General features: G+C 40.8%; 1 protein-coding gene across 1 annotated transcript in view; it reads left to right on the plus strand.

The window, feature by feature from the left end:
- Nucleotides 1-12,816: 12,816 nt before the first annotated feature.
- The window catches only part of arnt2 (aryl-hydrocarbon receptor nuclear translocator 2), a 72,594-nt gene continuing 63,042 nt past the window's right edge, over nucleotides 12,817-22,368 (plus strand). The window contains exon 1 of the mRNA XM_083900817.1: nucleotides 12,817-13,084. Coding sequence (XP_083756943.1) covers nucleotides 13,054-13,084 — 31 coding nt within the window. The 5' untranslated portion in view covers nucleotides 12,817-13,053. The remainder of the gene's footprint in view (nucleotides 13,085-22,368) is intronic.

Genomic DNA, 22,368 nt, shown 5'->3' on the forward strand with positions numbered 1-22,368 from the left:
TGCTTGTTAAACAGGTTCAGCAGAGAAAACTCAGTTTAAAAATGAGAAAGTAAACTTGACGCAAGAAGACGGCGCTGCACTCGCTTCAGAGGGTGAGTTGATATTTGAATTTATAGTAGCCAAAGCTAATAGGCTACAACATGAGCAAAATGTAATCCTGGGTGTGTGCGTGTGTGTGTGTGTGTGTGTGTGTGTGTGTGTGTGTGTGTGTGTGTGTGTGTGTGTGTGTGTGTGTGTGTGTGTGTGTGTGTGTGTGTGTGTGTGTGTGTGTGTATGACTGACAGCCTTGTAAATTTGCTGATGCTTGAATCCGAGCGGAGGTGAGATTGTAAAATGGAAAGTCAATTTGTTGGGAAAAGATGAGAGAGAGTGAAAAGCCGAGAGCCTGTGTGTTATCACGTCAGCTGTTTTATAAGACGACGCCCAACCAACGCGCCTTTAATTTACTGGAGTGATTAACACACTGCTATCACACACTCACACACACACACACTGGTTTGCACAGCTATTCTTCTGAGGACACTGCATTGACTCCATTCATCTCAACAGCCTAAAAGCCTCATCACTAACCTTAATTATAACCATAATTCAAATCTTAACCAGTTCCTCAGAAATTACTAGAACCAGGTTCTGGTCTCCATGAGGACTACTGGTCCTGACAAGGTCAGTGAAAAAAAGTCCTGAAGACGTAACAAATACAAGACTACACACACAAACTTGTTTTTATATCTTAGTAAGGACACATCACAGACTTCATGCATTCACTAGTCCCTTATCCAACCCTAACCTTAACCATAACCTTAACCAAATTCTAACCCTTAAACCAGGTTTTAACCCAAATAAAACCACGATGATAGGTTTACACACACACACACACACACACACACACACACACACACACACACACACACACATACAGCGATAAAGTGAGTGAAGGACAGGGAAAAAATAATTTAAAATAAAACTTTGTTCACCCAGACCAAAGTATGTTAAACTTTTAATATAAATAAATATATATATATATATATCACAACATGACTGCATTAAAATAAGTAGAACTTCAGTTTAGTTTTTTTTTTTTTAAATAATTAAAAACAAACTCTCTGCGCTTCTTTAGCAACTAAAACATGAATATGTTCTGGTTTCTTTGCTTCATATAACAAAGAAATCACGACAACACATTAATCTTGGTTTGTCAACAAAACAAAGACGATTAATGGAGAAAATCATCGACCGATGAATAATAACATCAGTGTGGACGGGAATAGTAAAGTAGTAGAGGTGTATAATGAGAGCTCACAGCTGCTGTATTTGCCTCTTTGTGTTCTCAGTCGAGGCAGATGGGAGGAGGAAAAACCTCAAGCACAAGTGGCTTCATTCTCCCTCTGACCCTCCTCCTCCTCCTCCTCCTCCTCTGCTGCACACACTGTTTGCTCTTCACTCCAGGGTTCAGTGGAGCCAGCCTTTCACTCGCCCTCACCATGTTCTCCTTCAGCCTGAACACAGCTGAAGTGAGAAAGCAAACGACAAAGGTGGACGAGTGAGAGGCCGGAGAACAACTGACCTACAGTGGACAACTGTAGCTCTACAGCTACCCCCCCCCCCCCCCCCAACTGTTCAATGCACGTCCAACAAAAATGTCTTTAATAAACAAAACTAACAAAAAGGGGAAACAATCCAAAGGAGAGGAAGGCAAGAAGTCAAACCTTAAACACAGCGAACCTGAGCTCGATCAAATAATAAAACAGCAGGACAACAAGTGAACAAAAATAAACATGTGAAGACTCCGGAGGGGAGGGTTATTCAACCGAGCAGAGGATCAGGAGGATGGGAAGTGAAATTAAACACAAGGACATACTGCAAAATAAAACAGGAAACAAGGAACAGAAACAGAAGGCACGAAGAACAACAAAGTCCAACTAAAGCGTCTGGAATCGAACAGTAAGTCAAGTGTTGGACTGTAATGAAAATGTACTGAAATGTAATTGACAGCCAGACATTCCTTGCTATCTATAGATCATTTAGTTGCAGATATTTGCCCTATACTCTCAATGTCCCATGTCACATCAATAATCATTAGCAGTGATATCAAGAAGCAGCGTCGCATGCACCACTCAGTGTCCGCGAAGTCGGGATCGATTAAGTTGTTTGTGCGTGGGTCTGGGATCACAGGGTTCACTGCCCACCTCCCCCTTACCCTCCCGTGTCAGGGCCCTTTTCAGCTCCTCAGGTTACTGGGTAGTGTGACAGAACATGTGCCTTATCTGGGGGGAGGGAGGGGGGGGGAGGTTCAACCACAGCTGGAGAACATGGAGCGGATCGTAGCAGCAGCTCCACAACTGGGCCCAGTAAAGTGTGTATGGGCCAATTCCAATTCCTATCTTAACCCTCAATCTCAACCCTTAATCTTAACTGGCCCTCAAAACCAAGTGTTGAGGGTTATTTTGTCACTTAGAAATGGGACACCCCTTAAATGCAGATACGTCTTCAGACTGTAGGGGGCAGAATAACGCGAAAGCTGCCTCCGGTCTACGATCCGCTTGTCAGTCAAGTTATTAGGTTGTCAGTAAGTTATAAGGTAATATTCATACAAATACCATGTTAGTGCACACCACGGCTTATTGAAAAGTAAACGATAGCAAACGATCGCTTGTCCGCACCGGCCGGCTATTGACAAAAGATCGTAAAATAAAAATAAATGTTACACAACAATGACGTCAGTAATCCATAATATGGGCCTAAACTAAGATAATACAATGGTTTTCATAATTTTTATATCTCTATTAACAAAGAAAATACTTAATTTGTAGCGTACTCGTTTCGCTGCTTTCGGCGCCATCTTTGTTATGTTAAAACACGCAATGCATTCTGGGTAGCCCTTGCTCCCAAGGGTGGTCTCGGAAAATCTCAATATTGAGGGCGATACAGCCCTTAAACTTGCCCCTCAACTGAATTTTTCAGAGAATCGGGACAGCACTTGCACTAGAGGGAGCGCACATTTTTGAGATTGAGGGTTAAGATTGAGGGTTAAGCAAGGAATTGGAATTCACCCTAAGTCTCCTTGGATAGAGGGAGCGATTTACCTCTCTTTATCAGTTTCTTATCCCGTGATCCTTACGTCCTGTGGCATAAGGTCATCTTATGTTCACTTTTGAGGTTATCGTGCAGTCACAAGAAAAGCGTGATAATACGTAATAGAGTACACACAAATTTGGGATTTTCAAACGCAAATCAACACAACCGTGTTTCTGTGTTCTTGTATTTGTCACCTCATTAGGATCTTTTTTCTGTCATAAACACTGACTTTGTCAGGACCACTAGTCTCCATGGAGACCAAAACCTGGTCCTTATGAGGCAGAACCTCATTTCTGAGGAACTGGTTAAGTTTAAGAGTACGATTTGAAATATGGTTAGTTTAAGGTGAAGGTTAGGGATAAGGCTTTTCCTTAGAATGATAGTCAATGCCGTTTCCTTAAAACAATAGTTGTGTATGATTGTGTGTGGGACCTTGAAATGAACTCAAATGCAGGAAATCACTAACTGCACAGTTTTCTTTCACACACTTTAAATAAAGCCAGGGATCATCTACAGTTTAGGAGAATAAATATGAAGTTTGTCATTATTTAAACTGCTGTAGGATAATGAAGTAACCAGCTGAACGTCAGTGATTTGACCAACAACAAAAAAAAAGCCCTTCTTTATGCTTTGGTCTAGTTTCTGTGGCGGTGTGTGTGCAGCATCCACTGACAGGAAGTTTAATTTAACAGGAAGTTTAGAATCTCCTCTCGTGGCAACAACCTCTGGAAAGCTGCTGCTGAGTTCCCCTGCAAAGAGAGAGCACAGCGTTCTGCAGAAAATGAGCACTTTGTCTTACTGGATGCTAGAAAGAGGAGGCTGTTCCTGACTGTTCTGTCTGCTTCCAGAGTAAATTAGCCTGCACTGGACTGGAACACGTGGATAGACACGAGCTACACTGGCCTCCAGGTTCCGTTCGTCTGCTTCCGTCACAGTTTGAGGTTGAGGGCGTTTTTCAGTCACTGCTCGCCTTATAATAAACCTCTGAATTTTGGGGCCAGTGTACTCTCTACGGTAGAGTGGGCAAAAACATTAAGTTACAAGGATAGGGCAGGTCAGGGGCTGGGCTACCCCTCAAACCTGGATAAATGCAGGGTCTTAATACTTATATTTGGGCCTCTGGAGACCCTATGAGTAGGCAAATGTTTTTTGTGGTCCGCCTCAGTCTAAGTACAGGAGATAAAACACACAATGTCTACTTGCGGACTCATTTCTACGTCACAATGAGACATTCCTGGAATTGCTGTCTCGCGGAGCTCAACGCGAGAGTGCAGGGCGAGGGCGAATAGTATCCAGAAGAGCGGAAGTCTGCTAAGTGTTCTATTCTTGGGCTGCACAGTGCAGCACAGAGTTCTACACAAACTTCCAGCCTCAGAGGATTTAATGTCCAGTGGATTTATATATGACGGCAATGTGCGGGGCTAGAGTCGGCAAATGATGGCTTTTCCAAATGCTAACTGCTGTTAGCTGCCGGAGCCTCAGTGACGCTGACGTAGTTTCCTGTGTCTCATTTGCATTTAAAGAGACAGACACTCAAAACTGAGAGTTTTGGCAGGGTGACTGAACTGCTGTGGTGCTTCATCCTTATGGTATTTTGACCAAAGCATGTCACAGACATGTTCATTAGGACACCAGGGAACTAGGTTAACTTGGAGAAATAGGGTATAATATGTCTACTTTAACTCCACGACACTGATGATGGCTATGCCAGCAGAGTGGATAGCAACAGGTGTGAAAGATATGCACTAGAAAAGTGCTGTGTATTTATTTGTGTTATTCTTATACACTGAAATATAGCATTATCCTGTCTTGTGGTGACCCTGGTGTTGCTGACCTGCCCCTGACCACCAGCTCACAGTGTTCAAAAACAGAGTATCTGGTGACATGAGTAAGTCGCTGCTGAAATGTTCACCTCTAAAAACTCATTTCACGCCTGTTTGGTTTTTTGTTTTTTGTGTGAGAGTCACACGAGAGAGAGAGAGAGGTACAAGAGAGCAGAGCAGACGAACGGAAACGAGGAAGAGAGAAGAGGAAGGTGAGTGTGACAGGATTGAGAGAATGTGTGAGAAAGATGAAGTTTGATAGAAGAGCCGTTACTCTTTGTGTGTGATACATACAGCCCGACTTCCTTCTTTTAAAATATTGCAAAAAAAAAAAAACAGCTTTGTGTCTGCAGTGGTTCCTGTTTGTCCTCAAGATGCAGCAGCAGCAGCAGCAGCAGCTGGTGTTGTGTATAAACACACTTGTGTGCAGAATATGAGGCGAGTGTTGTTCTCTGCAGCGATTCAGAACAATACAGTTGCTTTGTGTCATAAATCAATTTGTCATTTTTCTACAATAACCCTGTCCTGCATGGTGGCCAGGAAAACAAAAACAATGAAAGCAAAGATTTCAGGGAACCGATGTAAACGATTTACAGTTTTAACATCATAACCACAACTTTAAAAAGGTGGTGTATTCCAGGTTTAAAAAGGTGAATAAGGGTAACATTCTAAGTTATTATAAGGCTCTACAGTATAGTGCTGATTTGGGGCTGAACATATTTGTAGTTTTATTTTGATACCGTTTCCCGCCATTTTCTTACCCAACCACACCCACTTCCTGTCCCTGCTTTTTTCACCAGGTCAACCTGCGTATACAAACTCCAGAGGAACTTTGACCTGCGTTGAAATACAAGTTCGATCTGTTTTAAAGAACCTTCGAACTGCGATTGCAGACTTCTTCAAACTGTGGAGAGCAGCGTTGCACCACTTAGTGTACAAGCCAGTGGAATTTATTGGACAAAGAAAACCGTCACTGCAAATTCAGCCCCATGGAATATGGTAAACATATGTATCAGGTCAATATGAGCAAAAAAAAAAAAAAAGGTCTCTTGGGGCCATATTCTAAATCTGCCATTTTTCATTTTGCAGTCATTTTTTTGGGCAATTTTAAATCTTGGATGAAATGCCCTACTACAGTAGTCATGGCAAGCCAAGTCAGAGGCAGAGGAGGAGGAAATTACAACTGCCTCATCTGTCCAGTTTCTTGAGTGAGTGCCAGTGCACAGTTGTGTTGGCGACCACCCAGTGTGCATTCCTTTCACTTCATTTGTGTTTTCCTTGTATATATATGGGCAAGGAACTATACATGGTACTTCTATGGACCTCTATTTTCGACCTGAAAATATAACTTTTTGAAAAATGTCAATGAGTTCTTTAGTGTACAATGATTGCCCTGTAAAGCATTGGTTCTCAAAGTGCGGCCCAGGGGCCAATGGTGGCCCGCAGAAACATTTCTGGCAGCCCGCAATGAATTACAGTTGATAGTTTTAATCCAGGAGCTACTAAGCTTGTTAAATGTTTATTGGACATTACTGGATACAGACCAATAAGTGTTAACAAAAATACTGGGTATTTACCTGGTTTTCTGGTGAATTTTAGTGTATTATTGGGTTATAAGCTGGTAATAAGCAGGTAGCTACAGCTCCCAATTACTAGCTATTTACCCAGTGAATATATGGTAACAGAAATGTGTTACTTGGTATTAACCTGTAATTAGAAGGTAAGAACAATGGCCAAAATACTGGGTAATTACCCAGTAAATTATAAAGCGTTATATTAATGCTTAAATAACATTATATTAACGCTTATATTACTTTAACTCTAAACTGTAGAACTGCAATCTGGTCATTTAAATTATTACAAATGGGATTTATTTCTGTTTTTTTTCCCTTTTTTTTCCTTTGGCGGCTCTCAGTCCAATGTTGGGTTCCTAAATTGGCCCTCAGGTATCAAAACTTTGAGAACCCCTGCTGTAAAGGGTTAAAAACAAGTATCAATATTTATCTTAGCAGAGAACTGCCGCTCACTGATACTTACTCTTTTTGGTTGGACAAGAGTGAAGAAGGGATTTTGCAGAAACTACAATGCTGATATCCAGCAGCATCCCCCTCTGAGCAGGGAAACATAAACTGCTGCCACCTGGTGCCTCAGGAAATGTCCCAGTTTGAACAAAGAAATGGCACAACAGCCATGCGGAGAAGTGCTGAGCTACTTATTAGACGGGAGTGTGGCGGACTACCACTATCAACAGACACCTCTGAGGTGTTGTGAGTGGAAACATCAGCAGGCACAGAGGGCTCCAAGTTCATGCAGAGAAGTGACTTTTAGCATATAAAATGGGTGCGGATCATTTCTGAGAGCAGAAAACATGAAAACAAGGAGCTGAACTTAAAATGTACAAATAAAAAATCTACACATAAGCTCATACGGCATATTAGACAGTTGTTTATTTGTTTACATATTGCACATTTAACGTATCCTGACCTGCCACTGCCCAGCTCAAGCTGCACTTCAGATCAGATTGTTTTTTTTGAACAAAATTTTTTGTCTTTGGGCTTCTCCCTCTCTAGGGGTTCGCCACAGTGGATCACTTGCTTTTTCAGTGATCCGAATATTTGATTTGGCAGAAAACCCACCTCAACACATTGTCCATCTCTGTGTTCACCTCAGGCCCAGAAATTCTCTGATTCTCATGCACAATGTCGGCTCGGACTGTGAGTTGATCTCCCGCAGCTCAGCCATGGTGGGGAGTCGCCTGGATGTTTTTTGGAAAGGCCCGTTGTCCTCTCTCTCAGTCTTAAACTTCGACTTCTTTAACTTGTTGTACTTGAGCTGAGCGTCCAGCTCACGCTGAAGAGCCAGCTGCGTTTTCCTGACTCTGCCCAGTTCCTCCTGCAGAACTTGTTTTTCGTCTCTCTCCTCCTGGATCACAAGAGTCATCATCTTGATCTTTTTGGAAAGCTCAAGGTTGACCGAGACCAGGAGGCTGTAGAGATTTTGTAAGTTCTCGTTCTGTCTCCAGAGTAACGCGTTGTCTTCTTCAGCTTTCTGCTTCACCACCGTGATCTCCTTCACCATCTTCTGATGGAGGGCGTCCCACTCGGCCCTCGCCTTTTGCAGCATCAGCTCGTGGCACGACACATTGTCCGCCTGAGCCTTGATTGCCTTGTCGAGCTGACTCTGAAGATGTTCGGCCTGCTGCTTTGTGGCCTCGTACTTTATGGTTTCCTCCTGGTGCGAGGCTTTGACTGTGTCCAGTTCCTCCTGGACAATCCACTTGTCCTTACTCACCACCTGGTTCTCCTTCGTCATCTCCTCAAGCTTCGTGTGGAACTCGGGGTCAAATGTGATCTGAATGTTGTGCTGATTTATCAGCTTCGCACACTGCTTCAAATAAAAGGACGACTTTTCATCCGCCGTCTTCTCAATCGTCGCCACCTCCTTTGCGATTATTTGACAGTGGGTTTCCCACATCGCCCTCCTGTTCTGCGCCATCACCCGGTGGCTTGACGCAAAGTTTCCGTAATCCTTGGCTACCTTGTCGAGATTACTCTGAAGCTGGTCAGCCAGCTGCTTCCATTTGAGGATCTCAGCCTTGTAACATTGGGTGTCCTCTTGGTTTGACGCTCGGACTCGGTCCAGTTCCTCCAGTAAAGTCAGCCTTTCCTCCCTCTCCTCTTTCATCTCGTCTGCCATCTTCTTCAGCTTGGCGGAGAGGTCGAGGTTGACCGAGACCAGAACGTTGTACTGATTTTGCATATTCTCACACTGTCCCAAAAGTGAGATATTCTCCTCGTCGGCTTTCTTCTTGACCACTTTAATCTCCCTCATCATCTTGTGATGGAGTGTGTCCTGCTCGGCCTTCAGGTTCTTCTGCCACAGCTCATGGGTTTCAGTCTCAAACCTCTGGATGTCCTCCTGGTAGGAAGCTCTGACTTTGTCCAGTTCTTCGAGAATGATCTGTCTTTTCTTGCCATGTTGCGTCTCTTCTATCCTCTGATAGAGGGCGTCCCAATCAGCCGTCCATCTCTTAACTCTCTTCTTTGGAGGCATGATGTGTATATATATATATATTTATATTTACCACCTCTAAAATGAGGCGTTTAATAATATAAGCAGCTACGCTCACGTTTTGTACGCAATTTAAATTTTTGAATGCCCTCACCATGGGTATTTATGGTGGTTAGCATGTTTCATGTTGCTGTACAGCCTCCTCCTTTGAAGTCTTTGATTAAAGGTTCCCAGTCAACCATGTAATCAACAGTTGTCTCTTCGGATAAGCAAGCGTAGTGATTATTCTTAAACTGCCTTTAATGTTAGCAAGTGGATTTGTTTTCTTCTGTGGCCATAGTGTTTTATCCACATCCTTATACACACTTTTTTCTTTTTTCATTCATAGAAAGTTCCGAAAACACCACATTCTCTCCATGCAACAGTTCCCCAACCAAATGTTGAACTTTGGTGAGGGGATTTAGGCTTTATCCACAACTTTCCCATACGATATTTTTCAAAAAGGTTTTCCCATAAACACGTTTTGGTTCACGCATCGGTTCATGCCCTAGTATATATTCCAGGCCTGTATGTGGCGCTCTAACACTGCAGAAATACAGAAATATAACAAACAGAGAAGATGTGGGTCATGCACATAAAGCTGGGGATGGTGGGGCGGCTATGACATGATCAAAGCGTGGCATTTTGAGATGATTTTTTTCCACTCTGGCACCAGTTTTCCAACAGAAGTTCTGCGTGGACAAAAATTTGCCGATACTTTCGTGGATTTTCCTGAACTCGTTGTCACGTGAACTAATGAGACGTCTCACAGCAAATGAGCTGCTCAGGCTCTTGCCTTTTTCCATATATGTTTCGAAGCTTAAAAGGCAGCGAAAAGGATCTTTACACTTCCAGCATCTATAATATGTCTGGCTATATGTGACAAAAACACAGCACATCCTGTAACAAAATAAAATCACTGCTGCGTTTGAGTTCCCTTATTCCATTAGTTAATTTTATTGTGAAAGACCGATGAACCGGAAGACCAACGTAATACTGAAGAATCCCTAATTTATGAGTGTTTAGAGTATTTTAAAGGTCCAGTGTATAAAATGTGGGTGAAATTGGTTTAATTTGGCAGAAATTGAAGATCAAACAACTGTAATCTGACAGAGGCTGCCACTTTGTACCACCATCAGTTTTGACGGTAATTTACTAAAGCTGCTGCTAAATTCGACACTAAATTGCTAACTAACCTTAAGCTGCTTTGAAGAAATTTGAGCAGCATTTAGGAACTTTGAACCTGCGATGAAGAAGTTAGTGACTTAAACTGCCCATATTGACCGAGAGCGTTTACATTGTCTTTTGGCAGTTTTAGTTGTTAGCACTGAGGGATTCAACGTGAAAAAGGCATTCAAATGTCAGCAGAGCACTGCTGTTGTTATAACTCACCGCTAAACACTCTTGGTTACTTCAGCTGACACCGAATGAAGAGCTTACCAGAAATAGTCCAGCTGGTTTATTGAAATCCAGAAAGTAACCATGCACAATTTCACTGAAACTTTTAGTCAAACTCCAACCAAACAATGTCGCTGTTGAGTCGCTGTTGGAGCTCATAGACTAAAGTTACGTACCACTGTTTTACACTAAGTCACGAAACCGCATCCCAGTAAATTGGCCATAAAATAATAATAAAAATAGTATATGTGCTTCTCTCTGGGCTGCTCAAACGTAATACCTGAACAAATCTCAACATCTACACTCCCATCAAATCCCCATCAAAACCCTTCAGCACGTCACGCCATCGACGAATAAACTGGTAACTTCCTTGTGTCGTGCAGAGACGGAGAGAGAACCAGCCAGAGAGGAGAATATTGGAAAGATTCTTACCTGCTTGTCTCACATCCTGCGCGGCTGCTGAACGTAGCACAGCTCCCGCTCTGCACTGAGGAACATCTACGAGACAGAGGGTGAGGGGAGGCGATACAGTAGGGTGGCAAGTTAGTGGAAAGCCTGGACCGAGGGGAGGTGGATGGGACGAAGGGGGCAGATGGATAGAGAGCAGGGGGGAAAGAGCCACTGCTGGCTGCTGCATCCCCTCTCTGCATACTGAGCCCTGTAAAGTGAGCAGAGCAGAAGTGATGCACACATCCTCAATGCTCCACTCTCACTCTCTCTGTGTGTGTGTATGTGTGTGTATGTGCGTGTGTGTGTTTCCCAAGTATTACTCGGATTGTGGGAACATAAATCTGTTCACACAGCCATGTTATGGGGACTTGTCTTCCACATGGAGACAAAAAAACAAGTCCCCGTAATGCCCTTTATTACATTTTAAGGTGAAGACATGTTGTATGGTTAGGTTAATGTTAGGGTTAGGTCAGTAGTAGTTATGGTTATGGTTAAGATTAGATTAAGTCCTCATGTAATGTAGGGGTCTCAAACTCAAACGACCTGGGGGCCAATGAGTGTCCAGTATGGTCATGTAAAAAAAAAGAAAGAAATGAGCTTAAAATCATATCGCAACAGAGGTTATTATAGTTAACTAAATAATGATAAAAAAAACATTTTTGTTAACTGAAATAAAAGTTTGAAAAATATGATACCTGAACCTGAAATGTGTGTTTGTAATAAAACTAACTAAAATTGCAGCGAAGACACTTAACCCCATGTTGAAGCTTAAAAAAATATATAAATAAACTGTAGTGTAAAGCAGCTCATCAACACTGGAAAAGCTCTATATAAATACAGACCATAATACCAACCCTTCTTCTGATTTTATTTGGTAATGAGTAACAAAGATTTAGAGTCAGAGTTTAACAAAGAGTTAGACGCAATGTAGTGGAGTAAAAGTACCCTATTTATATAGGAAATGTAGTAAAAGTACCACATTTATGAAGGGAATGTAGTAAAAGTGCACAATTTATTTAGAAAATGTAGTAAAAATGCACATTTCATGTAGGAAATGTAGAGAAAGTACCCAATGTATATAGGGACTGTAGTAAAAGTACCCAATTTATGTAGGGAATAGGGGCGGGGGCAAAAATCGATTCACATAGGAATCTCGATTCTAATCATCGATTCATAAACTTCAAAAATCAAAAAAAAAAAATCAAAGTTTCTATTTTGAAAAACCACACAAAACGCCAGTTTGTGTTATTTGTGTGTTTATTTTTGTAACTTCTGGGAGAAAAAGGCAGCTAGCCTAAGCTTTTATTTATGGAAGTTATTTTTGTGTACAGTAAGTAAGTTTTTATTTGTTTTGAATGAATAAATGTTAACTTTTGTCATAAGTTTGCCTTTGAGTGATCATATTATCACATTATCTTATACAAACTGTATTGTTTTGATGCCATAATTTGCCTTGACACACTATGCATTGTATACATTTTTGAATTGAGAATCGTGCAAATCGAGAATCGTATGAATCGAGAATCGTATGAATCGAGAATCGATTTTGAATCGAATCGAGAATCGATTTTGAATCGAATCGTGACCCAAAGAATTGGAATCGAATCGTGAGCCACCCAAAGATTCACATCCCTAATAGGGAATGTACTGAAAGTACCCAATTTACATCAGAAATGTAGTAAAAGTACACAATTTATTTTTGAAATGCACAATTTATGTCCAAAATGCAGTAAAAGTGCCCAATTTAAATGTAGTGGAGTAAAAAACTTTATTTTAGGAAATGTAGTGGATTATTGGGAAATGGAAATATTGGGGTTTTTGTTTAGTTTCATCATGTTGGGGGGCCCCCCCAGGATTTTGGCCTCCCTTGAAACGCCTCTGCTCGGCATTGCATTCATCACACCAGTCACTGACTGTGTAACATTAATTTATTCAAGCAGCCTTAAAATCTCGCGGTGCTACCTCTCAGACATCTTGCATTTTATTAAGTCTGGTTCTGGGAGCAAAAGCGACACAAACATACATGTTAGCACGTTCCCCGTAAACTTCAGCTGCGCCTCTGACTGAACGCTTCCTCTCCGTTTTTCGTGTCCCCGGTGTTAGCGGATGTGAGGCGGTTGCTCGGACCGAGCCTCGCGTGCCAGTCCCGCCGACTTCAGTCGCTCTCTAACGGGGGCTGTGCGAGAGCATTGTGCGTCATCTCCATCGCTGCCGCCGCTGCCGTTTCTCCGACTTCTTTTTCCTCCGCTGAGGCAACATGGCAACTCCCGCCGCCGTCAACCCCTCCGGTGAGTCAGCGTGTGTTAAAGACTGTGGCTGAAGATGGAGTAGATGTGTTATTATTTAAACAATAGCTGCACGGAAGAGGCACAGAGGGTGTTTTATTTAATTTGTTTGTTCGGAGCGGGGGGCTGAAGCGGCGGCAGGCCGCCGGAGCCTGGCTCTCGCATCCATCCCCCTTCCCCCCACCGAGCCGCCGTTGACAACAGCGCTTTTCTTCGTAGCTCTGCGGCCGAATTCACGTTAAAAAAACCCAACAACACTCGGTTGTTGCGTTAATAAACACTTATGCGGTGAATTCACCACCGCAGCTGTCGCGTATTTACTCCTAGCAAAGCTAAGCTAACGCTTCGCTCACTCTTTTCATACAAAAGGTAATATATGTTTTGCATATCGTTGCTTTAGCCGCATATGCCCTCCATTAACATCGCCCGGAACATTTGTTGTCATGTCCACAGCGTCACCGTTATTGAGTATTCATCTAATATTCGCCTGTTGATTCATTGTTTTACATAAAACGCTAGGATGATTCGTCCCTGCTGTGTAGTGTGTACCGCTTTCGTGGGCATCTGCCAAACCCTGTGTAAAATAATCCCAACAATTTCCTATACCACATTCTCCTGGTTTAACACGCGTACTGCGGTTGATAAAATTGGCATTTCACGATTTGCTTAAAGTCATGTTATAAATCGGCATGGAGCAAGAACGAGGAAAAATAATGGGTCTTTAAAATAATTGGCAAAGTTTACTGTTATTGAGTGGATCGTGTAGCTCTTAGAACGGAGGCGAGGACCTGTGTGAATCAGCCATGAAAGTTCGTATTAAAGTGTAATACGTGACCTTTGGTGCATCACATACTATTGCCGATTTACAGAAATTCATTGTTGGTGTGCAACAACTCACACGGCAAACTCTGTGTGCTGTGTGTTTGTCGTAGTAAACAAAGACTGTAAATTGTTAAATGTTTAAATGTTTAAATGTAGTCTGGCGTGGTGATTTAGCTTGAGCATGAATCCCAGTTCAGTCCCAACTGAGGCACCTGTGGATATTTACATTGAATGTCTTTTGTTGTTATATAGCGAAACTGTTTAATTGTGTGATAAAAACCAACACAATATCTGTGTTCTTCTCACCATTTTGATGCTTAAGAACACGGCAATTAAAAACCTCAGTGAACTCAATTCAACTTTATTGAAATAAGCTAGTTGAACAAAATGTTCACATTCTGTTCAAGTTAATCTTTATTCATAAACGCTAGCAATGTTTGTCCAACGGATGATCACATATATATTTAGCAATTCCTTTCATGTCATGTTATACATTGGCATGTATGGAAAAAATGTAAGCATATGTGAAATTACAGCTAAAGTTTGCTGTTTTTGACCGAGGAGGACGTATGAAACAGTAATTGAGTTGTGTATTTAATTGAAATACACAACTCTTTTTCTGTGTCACCGCGTTTGCCGATTTACAGGAATTCATCACCAGTGTGAAGCAAATGACCATGGTGAGGTTCTGCGCGCTGTGTGGCTGTTGTTGTGTAAAGAAAGAAAGCGTAAATTGTTGAATGTTTCAATAGAGTCTGGCCTGGTGATTTAACTTGAGCACGAATCTCAGTTTGGTATAAACAGATGATGCCCGAGGGGATTTGCATTTTATGACTCTTGCCTCATTAGTAGACAGTGAAACTAGTCAATGATGTTAAACAAACCGTAAAATCTGTAACCACCTTGCTCTCTCAATCTGAAACGACACCTTTAGTAAAAAAAAATTATGTTCTTGTATATGCTATGCAAATGAAAAATATAATACTTTAAATTCTCATCTTTGCATTAGAGCGTAGTTGATCATTTGACTGTCATCTGTTAATGTAGAGGGACATGAATCCAATCAAAATGAGGTGTTTGTTTTAAAATATGACCAATTATATCAAACACAGGTGCTATGAAATAAATGCAACATCAGGAGATGATTGTGGTGAAAAAAATGCCCCAATTTTTAGATTTGGAATCGAACAAGGAAAAAAATGGAGTCTTAATCTCGCTTTCCAAACAGTTGTTCTGTCAAGAAAATGCAGAAAATCTCATGCTGTCATATTGAAAGTGATTTCAAAAGAGTCACTTTTTAATGGACTCCAGATGTTTGTTTTGAATGATACTTTTGATTTAAAAACGCAGGTTTTATGGGGTTTTGCCTGTCCAGACTTTCAAAAACTAATCTGGATAAAATCTATGTATGCAGAAATTTTATTTTGTTTGCATTAGCAGCCACATCATACCTTTTCACTCTGTGTTTCCCAAACCTTGAGGAGATGATGAACAAAATGTATTCAGTTTTAGCTACAAGGAGCAAATAAACCAGAAAATATTAACACGTATGAAGCTGAAAAATCAAGAGAACTTGTTTCAGTTAATAAATAAAGTCAGTATTTCACAGTAAAACAATAGCAGGACTTTCTTTCTTGAACTCAAATGGAGTAAAACTCAAATTAATATAATTGTTAACACCTGTGTTTGATGTTGAAAATGGCTGCCTTAAGAAACATCTGTTATGTCAAGTTTATTCAAGACATTCTTGAGCATTACGTTACACATATTGTATGAGTTTAACTCACAAATTTCCCTGTGGGAAGAAAAACGTTTATTTAATTTGATTAAAAAAAAAAAAATTGGTTTGTTTCACATTAGTGGAAAAACTGACAAAATACATTTTAGTGTGGTAATCTGAACAAGCACTGACTGTATCCATATTTCCATCATCTTTTTCCTTTTACTTACTTTTAAGCGCACCTTTGAGGGCCTCCTCGTGCATTAAAACTCATCAAACTTGGTAAGCACATTAGGACGTGTTCCCACCAGCCAAGATCAACAGACTCCGCCCCATCTACCTTTAATCTGTATGCAGGTTACTGTGGCAACAGCAGTAGTTTTATCTAAATCACTGCGCCACTTACTGGCAACAGGAAGTACACCTTTAGTGAAAAATATTGTTTAATTTACATGAAGCTCCCAGTGTGTGGTCTACATTTGCTTTACTTAACATAACAAATTACCGGTGACTTCTCTCTAGCGCCACACAGTGGCCATTGCGGTCACTCCACACCCCGACATGAATGGAGCCCTAGTTTTAGATGTTTTTTACCAAACCGTTTTTTACCAAACCGTTCAGTTCAGCATTTACTAAATAATGCGGTCATCTATTTAATATGGCGGGAGTGAACTGGCAAGGCAATAAATGAAATGAATCACATTTGAATTAATTAGATGTACCAAATATACTGCACATGTCGCTCTCCATTAGCATATACTTACTATTCCGCTTTATTGGCCGGCATCGTCAGCAAATATCCATGGCATTAATGTGGTTGTCTTAACAAAAATAAACAACAAAAGGATGAGTCCAAATTAGGAAACAGTGATCTGTTTGAGTTTGTTTCTTTTCAGCTTCTTAAATGTGACTATTTTTTGGTTTCTATGCTCCAAGTAAGGCATTTGAGAACACCATGCTGAATATTTTGTCGACCCAAATTTGATTAATTGATTATGAAAATAATTAGGGCTGCAACTAACAAATATTTTCATACTTGATTCATTTGTAGATTATTTTCTAGATTAATCGAGCTCATAAAAAGTCAGAAAATGTTGAAAAATGCTTGTTCCACAAAGCAAAATGATTCAGTTTTAATGATTTCTTTGTTACATGGAGCAAAGAAACCAGGAAATGTTCACATTTAAGTTGGGCTGCAAAAATTTTTTGATTAATCGATTTCCCAAATCTTTTTAGCTTCATAAATGTGAATATTTTCTGTTTTTATTTGCTGCGTATAACAGAGAAATCATTAAAACTGAATAATTTTTGCTTTGTGGACAAAACGAGACATTCCAGAACATCATCATTTCCAGGTTTTGAGAATTCTTTTCACTATTTTCACAAGTATTCATCGATAATCTGCAGCTCTATAATCGAGTCATCGCTTGGTCCATAAAATGTCAGTAAGCACAGAAAAATGTTGACTGAATGTTGTCCACAAACCAAAAGGATTCAGTTTTAATGACTTCTTTGTTATACGGAGCAAAGAAACCACAAAATATTCACATTTAAGAAGCTGAAGAATCGAAGAAACTTGTTTTAAATCATTACTGAAACGGATGATGCTTTATTGACAATTAATTTAAAAATAAAGAGTTCATTGCAGCCCTAATTCTTGTGCAGAGGAGAGGAGCTGTGAGTGTCTGAGACCTCCATATGAAAACAGGTCAAGCGTGCTCTACCTCGCGCTCCGCGTGCCACTTCATTGGCAATGTAAATGAAAAGGGAATATAAATAAAGAATCGGGCCGGTTATTAGCACCGTGGCTGCATACAGAGTGTGGAGGTGAGGTGTTGTTTGAATGAACAATGAACAGATGAGGAAAATAACCCTGTCAGATAACAGAAGGACACGAAATCCTGCCTTTTCTCGCTCTCTCTCGCTCTGTCTGTCTTGTTTAAAGATCAGGCTGAGTGTCAGTGTCATCACAGATGAGAGTCTTGTTTGTATCTGATGGAAGCAGCACCAAACACCCTCCAGGCCCAAGGACAACCCTATTGTTTTAATTATTATCCTCTTGCATGTCGTACTTGTAGATGTAATGACCCACTCAGATGTTCGGTGGAAGCGTGTAGCGAGAGCTACGTGCAGAATTAAGTCTCGCTGCTGCTTCTTCTGCTGCTGCTGCTGCTGCTTCTGCTGCTGGTGCTGCTCTAACCAGAGGAGGACAAAGTTAGCTCGCTGATCTGTGGTCAGCCGTCGTCGGTCAGGTGCGTCGACCTCGGTGGACGCGGGGAATGCCGCTGTGTCACTGCAGGATTATCTCCAGCTGGCTGTGGTCCAGATCCAATTGGCGCAAGAGGCATTTGGAACATGTGCAGTGATATGATCTAATGAGGGGGGTCGCGTGTTTGGAGGGAGGATAGAGATGATTTCAGGTTCATGAATTACAGGAAGGAGATCATTTAGAAAAACCTCCAAGTATGTAAAATTCTCCTGTGAATTGGATACTTCCAGATGAAAAGCAGTGTTTTTTTTTCTAAACTCAAGTATCGAGTATCGCTTAATTATTCAATCAGTTAATTTTTTAGGCTTTCATTTTTTTTCGAAACTGTTTTATTAGTATCGAAAGTGTGAAGGGAAAAGGGATAGGATGAGATTAGGGCTGGAAAGATAGATCGATTCACTAAACTATTCGTCAACTAATGCTTTTTTAAATAATTAAAAGTTCATCTTTTCTGGTTTCTTTGCTCCGTATAACAGAGAAGTCATTAAAACTGAATCATTTTTGGTTTGAGGACAAAACAAGACATTTGGGAAAGATCATTTTGAGGTTGGTAAAACTGACGTTTTATGGACCGAATCAAAACAATCATCAGATTAATCTATTATGAAAATAACCATCACTTGCAGCCATAGATGAGATATAGTTTTAATTAAAGGCCCTTGGCATGAGTTGATTGTGGTGTGGTTGATTCCTATTAGAGTAAAATGTTATTTCTTAATTTGTCTGCAGCTTCGAATAAGCTAAGATATGTTCTTATGGCAAGACTCTCGCTTTACGCAAGCCGCCCTCATCTTGTGCTGCCGTGTTTCTACAGCAGCCTGAATAGACAAACCAGCCGCAGTGAACGCTAAACATTTTTTAAACTAAAGCTTACTGTGTAAATTCTGGCATGTAAAGGCCACCGTAGTTCCATAAAGTGCTTGGGAACTGGAGGAGTGAGCCTTCATTTGTGACAGTCTCACCATTAGATATCACTTGGGTCGACAAATATTTGTTTGTAGAACAGAATAAGCCCAAAGGCCCTGGAATACTTCGTGCAGACACAACGCGCGTCATGCGTATGGTGCGATTTGCGTCATCAACAGTCTGACACCGCAACTCCCCATGCCCGATGGACCTTTCAGCTATGAGCCGGTCGAAACCATACGTGTCCGAGGGAGATGCACCATCGTTCTTTGGTAGGAATGCGTCCTATTTCCAGCGTCCAGACTTGTGCCGCCAAGTCAGATAATACAGGACTCTGACGCACAAGTATACAGTCGTGCTCATAAGTTTACATACCCTGGCAGAGTTTGTGATTTCGTAGCCATTTTTCAGAGAATATGAATGATAACACAAACACCTTTCTTTCACTCATGGTTAGTGGTTGGCAGAAGCCATCTATTGCCAAACAACTGTGTTTACTCTTTTTAAATCACATGCCCCAGTTCTTAATAGCGTGTATTGTCCCCTTTAACATCAATGACAGCTTGAAGTATTTTGTGGTAGTTGTGGATGACGCTCTTTATCTTCTCAGATGGTAAAGCTGCCCATTCTTCCTGGCAATAAGCCTCCAGTTCCTGTTAATATTTGGGCTGTCTTGCATGAACTTTATGTTTGAGGTCTCACCAGAGTGGCTCAATGATATTAAGGTCAGGAGACTGAGATGGTCACTCCAGAACCTTCACTTTATTTTGCTATAGCCCAATGACAGGTCAACTTGGCCTTGTGTTTTGGATCATTGTCATGTTGGTATGGAAGGTCGACGTGGATACGCAGCACTTTTATTTCTGGCGGACGTCGCAGCAGAGCCACATAAATTCAGCAGAATTCAGCACGGACGAGAGAGAAAGTAGAAAAATAAAACATTTTCTATACTTTTCAAAAAAATAATATCCCATGTTGACACCACATCATGTTTCACTTAGGGTGCATTCACACCAGTCTCTATTCAATAATAAAAATAGGTAAGTCATAAAAAATGTAAACATTTGCAGTGTTATTTCAACAACAATAATTGTCTGTTTTCAGTAGATATTTTATAAACAAAATATAAAATACAGTTTTTGAGAGCAAAAATGCACAATTTGTTATAATAACTTACACAGTGGACCTTTAATGGGTTAATATATGGCGCATCTCGTTTTTTGTATTAGTTATTAGGAAGTAGTTTAAATGTATTGTTTTTATATGCATTTCCTTTTGGATTATTAATAGTCCTTTTTTCATAATAAATGTCCTGAGGCTGTTTGATAGATTAGAGAGAGGGAGAGAGGGAGTAACCTTGTCTGAGGCAGAGCAGTGATTGAAAAGGAGAGGGAGAGTGTAACGGTCCCTCTGGTCTCCCAACAGGCTGATTAATGCGTTTGACCTCGGGGTGTTTTAGCGTTTGGCTCTCTGAATAATGTATATGTGACTTAGTTAAAACTAGAGTTCTGATCGACTGTGTGTCTTTAAAAAAAAAAAAAAAAAAGCCCTGAATCCGGTTACAGAGAGCAAACCACGGTCTCTCTGCTCCAAGCTCAATTAAACTGAAGAGGTCGACTGATGATGGGGGTTTCTATGGTTTCCTGTTGGAAAAGGCTGCCTTTACACTGAGATAAAGTGGAAAACATTATTATTCAGACCTCATTCAGATCCGGTTGTAGTGATCTGATCAAGTGCAGATCCGATGTGTCTTTAGATCTGATCACAGAACCACACTCAGGAGGACAGATATGTCTGTGTATTCCTCAGGACGTATTTTAGACTCCGCCTTCTCAGTTGACGTCCTCGCATCCTCTTCAGGGTTCCCACGCAGGACTGTCACGATTCTCCAACTCCTCGATTCAATTATCTGTCTTTTTTCTCTCGTTGAGCACAGATTTGCCATTTTTATACTTTTAGACTAGTTTAGTTTTGGATCATTGGTTTTATGGTGTCATGATAACGTGCTGTGATTTGCTACATGCTCATGACGTAGTTTACTCACCGTGGTTTTTGCAAAATATTTCCACACTGGTGATTTCACACCAAATCAGCAGTTGCCGTGGTTACTATTAGTTGGGAGTAGCTTCAGATTAGCTGGAGGAGCTAACGCGTAGTTGTGCTACAATTGCTACAACCACAAAAAGGTCAAGATTGCGACGTTGTTTCGATCGATATTCAATTTACAATCTTGACACCGCTATCTCTTAAATATTTCACCTTTTAAAGTATTATTTCATGTTACAGCGGCTTGAATAGAGCTTTAATTCTCTACCCGACACAAACATGTTGACATCCGTAAAGTTAGATTAAAAATATTGGTTGACCCGTAGGGTTTTTTTCTATGAAATCAGGGCAGTCAATGGTGAATAATAATGTTGAATCTAATCTAATAATTGATAGTGCAATTATATATGTATAAACGAAATATGTAATACATTAAATGGGTCGACAACATACATGAAAATAAACTTTTGGATGAAAATGTGAAGTTTCTGAGACCACAATTCCGTGATTTATTATAATTGGTTGATTTTATAAATTCCAATCGGCCAATGTATTACTTAAAAATGGCAAATTCGTCCTGATTAATCTGTTGTCCTCTGATGTCAGTGTGTATGTGCTATGTGTCATGTGTTTTCTTTTTGTTATTTGTGCTGTGGTCTTATGGGAGCTCCCTGGGCATTTTGTTGTATATGTATGTGTGCAATGACAAATACATGTCTATCTATCTATCTATTTGAATAAAGCCAGATATGATCTCCAGTGACGCATTTTAGTACCAGATGCAAACAGTCATACTCGTACCGTAATCTGAACATAGCTTAAAATATAAACAGGCGTAGACTTTATTAGTTGAGATTTTTGTTTATGTATATTTTTTTTCTCCTTGTGTCCTCATCGGCTGCCATGTTTTTAGTTTTACTGAGTCTGTGTCTGTCAGATGTAGTTTGTCAGTTTATGCTCTTTAGAGCCGTGTGTTACTCATATCCACGTCATGAATGAATGATGGAAGTCTGTGTCCTTAAAGGCCTTGTACTGCAGTGTGTGTTTGTGTGTGTGTGAGTGTGTGTTCTTCTGGAAGCTAAAGATGAAGTGGGAAACGCATACTTTATCAAATATTAACTTTGTTACTTGGTGCACTGGGGCTGCACTTGAGGGTTTGTTTGGCCTATCCATTGCATCTGGCTGAATGAGTGAGTGAATTGAGTGGAGAGATGGAGTGGAAAACAACATGGCAAATAGAATGGATTTGTGGACGAGAGAGGGGGAAAATGTGAGAGGTAGATGGAGGCTGAGTTGGCACGCGGTGTAATTCCTCTAAGCCATTTTGACACACAGCACACTGGCTTTATGTTGAATGCAGTTGCGGGCACATGCGTTACCTCTGGCATTAGAAAATAAAAGTGTCTGAAAGGGCCTGTGTGAAGGAATGAGAGAGATTTCTGGCTGCCTGCAGAGCATTTTTTAATAATATTATATTTGATGATAGAAACTGTGCTAATCCTCTGGTTTCCTCTTCCTCTCGTC

This window comes from Microchirus variegatus (assembly GCF_963457635.1).
Source record: "Microchirus variegatus genome assembly, chromosome: 14".
In the NCBI taxonomy this organism is placed as follows: Eukaryota; Metazoa; Chordata; class Actinopteri; order Pleuronectiformes; family Soleidae; genus Microchirus; species Microchirus variegatus.